A 10,083-nucleotide genomic window follows, 5' to 3' on the forward strand; every position below is an offset into this window, starting at 1 on the left:
GGCGACCCCTGGTGGCCATGGTGGGACATCCCACCCCTCCTCTCTGGGCAGTGGCCTCCAGTCCTTCCTCCAGGTGGGCCCCCTCTTAGGTGAAGCCCCTGATCAGGCACCTCCAAGCTCCAGGTGCGTGGGGGGGAGATAATGAGCAAGACTAGCTGAGGGGGGCGGTCAGAGTTCCAAGGACTCCCACTCCCCTCCCTGCACACACCGCCTCTTGTTAGCTGCTGCCAACTCCGACTCATGCAGACCCCAGGTGCAACGGAAAATGTTTCCTGGTCCTGCATCAGCCTTAGGTTCCACAGCATGTCTGAGTCCATCGTTGCGGCTATTGCGTCAATCCAACTCACTGAGGGTATCCTCACCCTCGCTGGCCCTCTACTTCACTAAATACAATGTCTTCCTCCAGCAAGTGATTCTCCTGATGATACGTCCAAAGTAAGCCAGTCAGATACTATTCTCTTGTGATCCACAGGGTTTTCACTGACTGATTTTTGGAAATAGATTGCCAGGCCTTTCTGCATAGTCTGTCATAGTCTGGAAGCTCTGCTGAAACCTGTCTACCGTGGGTGACCCTGCTGGTATTGGAAATACTGTTGGCATAGCTTCCAGTGTCATAGCAACAGGCATGCCACCACAGGACAACAAACTGACAGATGCGGGGGAGGGGGGGTGGGCACACCAGCCTCTTAGTTATTTTTATAAACAAAGTTTAATGTTTTAAAGGCAATACATGCACATGATTTTTAAAAACTGGAAACTGTACAAAAGGTATATAGAGAAACATGAGACTGCCTCCCCCGCCAGCCCCAGCCCCTTGGTCCTCTCCGCTGAGGCCACAGCTCTTACCAGTGTTTCCTTCCATAATATTTGGGTAAAAAACCCTCCCCAATTAAAAAAAAATTATTCCCCTCCCTGCTTTTTACACTCACATATCCTCGGAGAAGCTCTCCTTTAGCATATTTAATATGCTAAATTATATTATATAATTATATATAATAATCATATAATATTCTAGTGTATAGATAAACAGGAGCCTTGTGGTACAATGGTTAAGAGCCAAGGCTGCTAACTGAAAGGTTGCCAGTTCGAATTCACCAACCTTGGAAACCCCATGGAGCAGTTCTAGTCTGTCCTATAGGATCACTAGGAGTTGGAATCAACTTGATGGCCATGGGTATATAGAGAAACGTTATTTAAACAATCCCCAATTAATGGACATTTAGGTTGTTGCCAATTTTTGCAATTACCAAGAATATGGCAATAAATGTCCCTATTATTTTTAAAAAATTTTCTCCTTTTTTAAAATAAACTTTTTTTATCACGGAATAATTTTAGATTTATAGAAAAGTTGCAAAGACAGTACAGAGAGTTCCTGAATGGCCCTCATCCAGCTTCTCCCGAAGTTGCCGTCGAGTCAATTCTGACTCATGGCGAACCCATGTGTGACAGAGAACCGCCCCATGGAGTTTTCTTGGCTGTAATCTTTATAGAAGCAAATGGCCAGGACTTTCCTCTGCAGCACCGCTCAGTGGGTTCAAAGTGCCAACCTTTAGGTTAGCAGCCAATAGCAAACTTCTTGCACCACCCAGGGACCTATATGTTTGTCAAAGTTAAGAAATTAACCTTAGTACATTACTATTAGCTAAGCTCGAGACTTTATTTGATTTCCCCTCTTTTCCACTAATGTTCTTTTTCTGTCCCAAGATCCAATTCAGGGTTCCCTATGGCATTTAGTCCTTCATGTGGTTGTAGAAAAACTACTAGAGGGGAATTTATGGGTCAGAGGCTATGTAAGTTTTAAATTTTGATAGAGTCTAGGAAATTGCCCTCCCCAGTGGCTGTACCAACAAATACTCTCACCAGCATTGCCGACCTTTTGGTTAGCAGCCTTGGCTCTTAACCACTGCACAGCAGCGCCAGCTCAGTGTAATAAGTGTTTTTGTTTTTATCTTTTCCAAATTTATGGGTGGAAAGTGGTACCACACCATACTTACAATTTGGATTTCTTTTCTATGAATGAAGTTAAGCACCTTTTTGTATGTTTCTGTGAACTGGCTGTTTATGTCCTTTGCCCATTTTTCTATCAATTTTTTTTTAATGATTAATTTATAAGGGTGCCTTCTGTAATAAAGAAATTAGTTTATTCTCAGGTATAAAAAACTATTTGAATTGGAAGCTTTGTTTCCTTCCAAAGGATTTTCTAGCTAGTTGTTTACACAGAGTAAAGTTTCTGTCAATTCTCCAGGGTTCCTACCATCAGCAAATGATATCTTACACTGAATCACTTCTAGGGTATTCCTGCCAAAAATGCCAACCTGAGTTTAATCATGAGGAAACATCAAACACACCCAAACTGAGGGACTTCACAAACTAACTGGCCTGGGCATAAAAAAATGTCAGTGTTGAAAAGGCAGAGACAGACTGAGGGATGTTCCAGGTTTAAAGAGATTAAAGAGACTTGACAAATGCAGCGTGTGAGACAGGATGTTCTTTTGTCCTAAAGGCCATTATTGGGACAGTTGGCAAAATCTGATTAAGGTCTGTAGCTTAGATAATAGTATTTTATCAACGCTCATTTCCTGATCTTTATCATTGTGCCAGGATTATACGGGAGGTTTCTTTGTTTTTAGGAAATGCATATTCAAGTATTTATGGGTAGGGAGACATCATTTCTGCAACTTTCTCTCAAAGGTTCAGTGTTAAAATATATATAACCAGTTGCTGTCGACTTTGACTCATGGTGACCCCATGTGTGTCAGAGTAGAACTGTGCTCCTTAGGGTTTTCAATGGCTGATTTTTTGGAAGGAAATCACCAGGCCTTTCTTCTGAGGTGTCTGTGGGTATACTTGAAACTCCAACCTTAGCAGCCAAGCATGTTAACTGTTTGCACAACTCAGGGACTCCTTAGTGTGTGTGTGTGTTGTTGTGTGCTGTCGAGTTGATTCTGACTCAAAGTGACACTATAGGAACACAGAGTAGAACTGCCCCATAGGGTTTCCTAGGCTGAAATCTTTACAGGTGTAGATCGCCAGGTCTTTTCTCCTACAGAGCAGCTGGTGGGTCCCAATCATCGACCTTTCAGTTTGCAGCCGAGCACTTAACCATTGCACCACCAGGGGTCTTATGTGTGTGTATGTGTGTATGTATGTTTATGTGTGTGTGTGTGTAGGGAGAAAGAAAGGATAAAATAAAGCAGTAAAAAATCAACATTTGAGGAATCTGGGTGTAAGATACGCAGGAATTCTTCAATTCTTGCAGTTTTTCTGAAGTTATGTGAAATATAAAGCTAAAAGACAAAGATAATGTGAAATTGAGCCATATAAAATTGTTGCGATTTCAACAATTTTTGACTATATAAACAGCACTTTTATATGATTCAGTGTATGAATTCTCTTCCTCTTTTCTAATATTCATACTTCATTTTTTTTTCTTGTCTAATTGCATTGGCCAATACCTCCAGAACAATATTAAATACATCACCTAGGCCCTGGTTTTGAGGACTTTTTCAGAATTTATATTCTTTGGTTCATTATTATGGTGGATTACATTAACAAGCTGCTGAATATTGAACTACCCCTGCATCTCAGGTGTGAGTCATCTTTCATATGGCATATTTAAAGAAACCTACCACTGGGTTGCTAAAATTCCATCTGGGAGTTTCATACCCTCCTTCACAAGGAGATGGGTCTGCAATTTTCCCCTTGTGCCATCTTTGTTTGCATTTGGTGTCAAGAAAGTTCCAGTTCCCTAAAAATGAGTCAAATCGCCCATTTTACAGACAGGGTAAACTAAGGCCCAGAGAGGGTAAGTGACCCTTCCGGGTCACTCTGGAGCCAGGACTGGTCTCCAAGTTCTCATGTCTGTGGTATGAGGGAGGTCCTGAAGTCAGGGGGGTCTTCAAGTCCCAAATGCGACTTAAAGTGACCAAATGGGTCTCAGTTTTCCCAACTGTAGAATAAGCAGTAGTCAGAAGCTGGGTCTGTAGAGTTTCTGTCTGGGGAGACTTGTGGGTCTGAAGCTGAGCGCTGATGTGGCGACTGGGCGTCTCATCCAGGATGTCCCCGCAAGGACCCCTGCGGTGCTTGTCCTCCTGATCTCAAGCCCCGACCTGCTGGGTATCGAGTCACCCCCGTACGCGCCGCGTGGTCCGCCGGCAGCCCCCGGAGGGTCCGGGACGGGCGCGCGAGCGAGGGCTGGACCGGGGTCGGGATCCCAAGCGGGGCCGGGGGCGCGACCCTCTGCGTTGGGGGCTCGTCTCGGTCTCCAGGGCGTTGCTGCCGGGATAGGAAGGGGCCGGTCAGCACCGGGACCTCTGTCCCCAGAGACCCCAGCCATCCTCTATCTGAGCACTTCTTTCCCTAGAACCCCACTCCTCAGAGATCTCTACCCACCAGGGACAGCCACCCCCTGCCCCACCGCCTCTTTCCGTCTTCCAAGGATCCTCCACCTGCCCCTCCTCCCAGCCCTCCACCCCCAGGGTCCCCCATCCAAACCCCGGCCTTTCCCTGGAAGCCCCCTCCCCTACACACTGACCCTCAGATACCTCAGGCAGGCCCTCCAAACTCCCGTCTCCTTGGACCCACCTCTATTGCCCCCCCACCCCCTTCCTCTAGGGATCCCTTCATCCCTGTCCTTTCCCCGGGACTCCCACCCCAGGTTCCTCCATCCGTCTCCCAGCTACGGCCATTTCTGGGAACCCCGTTCCCCAGGGACGCCTGTCCGCAAAGACCCCCCGATCCACGCTTCCGCCCCGCCCCTTCCCCAAAAGCCCGGTCCCAAAACCAAAACCAGCGACCACTCTCTCGATACTTCCTTTTCCTTGGACACTTCCCTTCGGCTCCCTGTCCCTTCCTGGGACCTCTCCTATCAGCGCCCGATCCCAGGAGCCCTTGCCTCCCAGAATGCTTGCCCTACCTGGGGACCCCTGCCCCAGAGAGCCCAACCCTCTTCACCAACCCTGGTTTCCTACACTAGGATCCTCACTTTGACCTTCCCCGCACCTGCCTCCCCAAAGTCACGCCCTTACAGCCGCAACCCCACCCGCCTCCCCGAAGAACCTGTTCTCCGTCCCGCCCCATGTGACGATTGGCTGAAAGAAGTAATCCCTGCACAGCCATTTGCCGCGCACCCCGCCCGTCCGCCCCGGGCCCGCCCCTCACTCACACTCGCTCTCTCAGTGCCTCCTCCCGGGCTGCGCAGGCTCCACCCTCGGCCTCAGCCGCGCGTGCGCGCTGCGTCGTCTCCTCCAGCCGCAGGGCGGCCTCGGCTGCAGCTTCCTCCCACCGTGCTAGGGCTTCTGCGGGCAGGAGCAGGGTTTAGTGTCTGCATATAATTTGCATGCTTTGCTTTATTTGCATTAAACGTGAGTGGTATTTGCATAGTTTTTCTGTTGCTTTTGTGAGCTGTTTACCTGACGTTCGCATATTTTGTTACATTTGCGTTGATTTTGAGATACTTGCATAGTCTTTGCCTGTTGTTTGCATTCTCTCCGTAAGTTTTCATGGTCATTTACATTTCGTTTGCATTTCATTTGCCTATCCACGAACCTTCTGGTCTTCCCCGCTTCTACTCCTGCCTACGCCTTTGAGCCCCAACACACCTGTCAGCGCCCCGTTCTCCTCCACCATCTGGGTCCCCTGTGCCCTGGCCTCGTCCATCTCAGACTTCAGTGTCTTCAGTTGAGTCTGAAGCCGGCTCTGCAGAGAGAAGGGAAGGAGGGAGAGATGGAAGGTGGGGGCAGGCAGTAAGTTGACTCCGCCCTTTCTGGGGGAGTCTGAGATTTTTGTTGGAAAGTCATTTGGGGTCCGTATAGTATTTTTATAGTAGTATGGATTGGAGCTCTGGTGGTGCAGTGGTTAAGAGCTAAGGCTGCTAACCAAAAGTTTGGCAGTTTGAATCCACCAGCTGCTCCTAAGAAACAAGATGGGGCAGTTCTATTCTGTCCTATAGGGTCACTATGAGTTGGACTCGACGGCAATGAGTTTATAGTAGTATGGATTACATACACCTTAACATAAAGAAAACAAAAATCCTTGCAACTGGACAAATATGCAGAAGAGATTGACGTCAAGGATTTCATTTTACTTGGATCCACAATCAATGCCCATGGAAGCAGCAGTGAGGAAATCAACGTATTGCATTGTGCAAATCTGCTGTAAAAGATTTCTTTAAAGTGCCCAAAAGCAAAGATGTCACTTTGAGGACTAAGGTGTGCCTGACCCACGTCCTGATATTTTCAATTGTTTCATATGTATGTGAAAGCCGGACAATGAATAAGTAAGATCAAAGAAGAATTGATACCTTTGAAATATGGTGGTGGCGAAGAATACTGAATATACCATGTACTGCCAGAAGAACGAACAAGTCTGTCCTTAAGAAATACAGCCAGAGTGCTCCTTGGAAGCGAGGATGGCGAGACTTAATCTCATGCACTTTGGACATGTTATCAGGAGGGACCAGCCCATGGAGAAGGACATCATGCTTGGTAAAGTAGAGGGTCAGCAAAAAAGAAGACGACCCTCAACAAAATGGATTGACACAGTGACTGCAACAACAGGCTCAAGTATAATGATTGTGAGGATGGTGCACGATCAGCAGTGTTTCATTTGTACATAGGGTCACTGTGAGTCAGAAGTGACCTGACTGCACCTAACAACAACATAGTAGTAAAGAGGTTCCTAAGCAGCACAACAGTTTGCGCTCAATGACTCACTTAAAGGTTCAAACCCACCCAGCCATGCCATGGAAGAAAGGCTAGGAGATCTGCCAAATCTGGGGTCTTAAACGCTAGAAAGCGGCCATCTGAGATGCATCAGTTGGTCTCAACCCACCTAGAGCAAAGGAGAATGAAGAACACCAAAGACACAAGGTAATTATGAGCCAAGGGACAGGAAGGGCCACATAAACCAGAGACTACATCAGCCGGAGACCAGAAGAACTAGACGGTGCCCGGCTACAACCGATGACTTTCTTGACGGGGAACACAACAGAGAACCCCTGAGGCAGCAGGAGAGCAGTGGGATGCAGACCTCAAATTCTCATAAAAAGACCAGACTTAATGGTCTGACTGAGACTAGAAGGACCCCAGAGGTCATGGTCCCCAGACCTTCTGTTAGCCCAAGACAGGAACCATCCCTAAAGCCAACTCTTCAGACAGGGATTGGACTGGACCATAGGATAGAAAATGATACTGGTGAGGAGTGAGCTTCTTGGATCAAGTAGACACATGAGACTGTGTGGGCGGCTTCTGTCTGGAGAGGAGATGAGAAGGCGGAGGGGGTCAGAAGCCGGCTGAATGGACATGAAAATAGAGGGTGGAGAGAAGGAGCGTGCTGTCTCATTAGGGGGAGAGCAACTAGGAATATATAGCAAGGTGTATATAAATTTTTGTGTGAGAGACTGACTTGATTTGTAAACTTTCACTTAAAGCACAATAAAATTAAAAAAAAAAAAAGGGGTTACAGCCAAGAAAACCCTATGGAGCAGTTCTATTCTGTAATGTAACACTTGAGATCTCTTTGAATCAGATTTCACTCTACGGCAACGTGTTTTGTTTTGGTTTTTGATTTGGTAGTTGTAAAACACAGAAGTAACCACTGAAACCCAGGGTAAAGAGTGGTGGTATCCCCCGCCTGGAGGGTGGTCTCCACCCACGCCCACCCTCCCCACCACAAGCCACCAGACAGTGGAAATGGCTTATCTTTGCGGTTAAATGGACCCCAGTTCAAATCTCAGTTTGGGCTTAGATTTGCCTGAGCTTGGGGTTTCAAGCCAACCCAAGCCAATTTGGTGGTTGACAATAATTGGGCTTCTGCGTATGTGTTGGTTCCCTCTATGGGATATTTTGTGAAACAACTGCGCTGACCTCTTCAGAGAATCTTCCAGAAAGCGGCAGAGATGGACTTGAACCCAGGGTGCTCCTCTTAACCTTAGTCGCTCCAGTCCCTTCCCTTGGGCAGACAGAAAAGGGGTCCGTTTTGATGTTTAAAACTCAGATCCTGTTCAACCTCTTTGCTGGTCAGGGTACATACCAGTCACTCAATAAATGGTTGGGATTTTGAGGATGGGTCTTTTGTGAGAAGAGTCCCTGAGTGGCACAAACGGTTAAGCGCTCAACTACTAGCCAAATGCTTGGCAGTTCAAACCCACCCAGAGGTGTCTTGGAAGAAAGACCTGGCCGTCTTCCAAAAGATCACAACCTCGAGAATCGTATGGAGCATAGTTCTGCTCTGCACACATGGGGTTACCATGAGCTGGAATTGACTCAATGGCAACTAACAACAACAACTTCTATGAGGCTCAAGGCTGAAAAGGTTAAGAAAAAGTCTGAAGGGGGGTGGCTGGAGGAAAGGGAGGGCCTGGCGGATACCTCCCTCAAACCACCAACTTTAGCCTCCTAATTACAGGTGGTATGAGTCTCTCTCGAAATATGAGTCTCTCTCGAAATAGGGCTGCTGGACACTGGCTAGGGGGGTGGGAAGGATTCACTGGGCTACTCCAAGTGGACTTGGGGTCTAAGACTTACTCCCATTAAAACCTCTTGCCTTTGAGTCAGTTCCAATCATGGCGACCCCATGTGTTAAAGAGTGGAACTAAGCTCCACAATGTTTTCTTGGCTGGAATCTTTACGGAAAGGAGGCCTGGTGGTGCAACAGTTAAGTGCTCGGCTGCTAAGTGAAAGATTGGTAGTTTGAACCTACCCAGTGGCCCCATGGGAAAAAGACTTGGTGATCTGCTTCTGTGATGATCACAAAAACCAAAACCAAACCTATTGCCATTGAGTCTATTCCAACTCATTGTGACCCTACAGGACAGAGTAGAACTGCCCCATAGAATTTCTGAGGCTGTAATCTTTATGGAATCGGACTGCCACATCTTTCTACCACAGAGGATGTGTTGGGTTCAAACCACCAACCTTTTGGTTAACAGCTGAGGGTTTAATCACTGCACCACCAGGGGTCCGTTCTGTAAAGATTACAGCCAAGAAAACACTATGGAGCAGTTCTACTCTGTCACATGGGGTCATTATGAGTCAGAATCTATTTGATGGCACCCAACAACCTAGCAGTCTTTACGAGGAAGTAGATCAACAGGCCTTTCTTCCGGAGATGCCACTGGTGAGTTCAAACCTCCAAACTTTAGGTTAGCAGCCAATTGTAAACCGGTTGTGCCACCCAGGCTTCTTAGGACTTCCTCAGCCACCATTTAACCCCCCAATAGCAGAAGAGGGCAGTGGGACCCTCTTGGCCAGAAGGTGCACTCAAGGATGAACTGACTTTGTAGAACTTGTAAGAGGTTGTGGTTCCATGGGCGTTTGCCTCGCTCGACTGAAGAATTGGGAAAATGGAGGCATGGGCTGTGGCAGGGCCTCAAATCTGGAGCCCTGAGATGGGTGCACAGGTGCTCTACCTCCATATTCTGGGTTATTCCCAGGCCTCCCACCCTGTCCACCTACCTGGTGGCCCTCACAGGCCCTCAGCGCCTCCTCCAGCTCCCGGCGGATACCCTCGGCCTGGTCCAGCTGCCTGAGGAGGGCCTCCTGGCGCTGGGCTGCCTCGGCCAGCTGGCGTCTCAGCTCCTCTACTTCGGGAGGGTCCCTGGGTGACGCGGTGGTGTTGGCCCTGAGCTCCGGGCAGTGAGGCCCCCGGGCGGCCGAGGCGGCCAGATTCCAGGCCAGCAGGGCCGCGCCGGCTGCCACGGCCGCCAGGAACACTGCAGCTCCGCACAGTGCGAACAGCCGCCACGCGCGGCTCGGCTCAGGCCCGAGCTCGGCCATGCTGTGGTCCCCAGCGCTCTCCCCAGACGGCCACGAGCATTTAATTGGTACTTGGGACACCAGGGACACCCACGGTTCCGCCCCACCCAGACAAGGCTTCCTGATCCTTGGGGAGGGGCTGGATCCCTGCCAGGAACCAGTACAGTCTGCTTGTGCCCAAGACTGGACTGGGGATCCCAGTTCGAGTCCTGCCTCTGCCTTCCACGTACTGCCCACTGAGCTTCAGTTTCCCCCTCTGGGGCTTGGTATGAATCACGAGCACATCCACGCAGGAGCAAGGGGCTCTTGGCCAGAGTCTGGGGTTCTG

The 10,083-nt window shown here is 48.7% G+C and overlaps 1 protein-coding gene across 1 annotated transcript; it reads right to left on the bottom strand.

The window, feature by feature from the left end:
* Positions 1-4,124: 4,124 nt before the first annotated feature.
* On the bottom strand, positions 4,125-9,776 carry CCDC194 (coiled-coil domain containing 194). Its single transcript, XM_023551861.2, has 4 exons — positions 9,456-9,776; positions 5,601-5,697; positions 5,165-5,297; positions 4,125-4,275 (listed from the first exon to the last, which is right to left on the bottom strand). Exons 1-4 carry the CDS (start codon positions 9,774-9,776, stop codon positions 4,125-4,127), a joined length of 702 nt encoding a protein of 233 aa, XP_023407629.2.
* Positions 9,777-10,083: the final 307 nt, after the last annotated feature.

Source organism: Loxodonta africana, chromosome 3, assembly GCF_030014295.1.
Source record: "Loxodonta africana isolate mLoxAfr1 chromosome 3, mLoxAfr1.hap2, whole genome shotgun sequence".
In the NCBI taxonomy this organism is placed as follows: Eukaryota; Metazoa; Chordata; class Mammalia; order Proboscidea; family Elephantidae; genus Loxodonta; species Loxodonta africana.

What these genes read in the sequence shown, in the direction of transcription:
- CCDC194 (XM_023551861.2), bottom strand. Translation starts at nt 9,776, where the DNA reads ATGGCCGAGCTCGGGCCTGAGCCGAGCCGCGCGTGGCGGCTGTTCGCA. An exon ending in GGAGAACGGGGCGCTGACAG is followed by an intron (nt 5,298 to 5,600) that starts GTGTGTTGGGGC and finishes TCCTGCCCGCAG; the next exon opens with AAGCCCTAGCACGGTGGGAG. An exon ending in GAGGCACTGAGAGAGCGAGT is followed by an intron (nt 4,276 to 5,164) that starts GTGAGTGAGGGG and finishes CTATCCCGGCAG; the next exon opens with CAACGCCCTGGAGACCGAGA.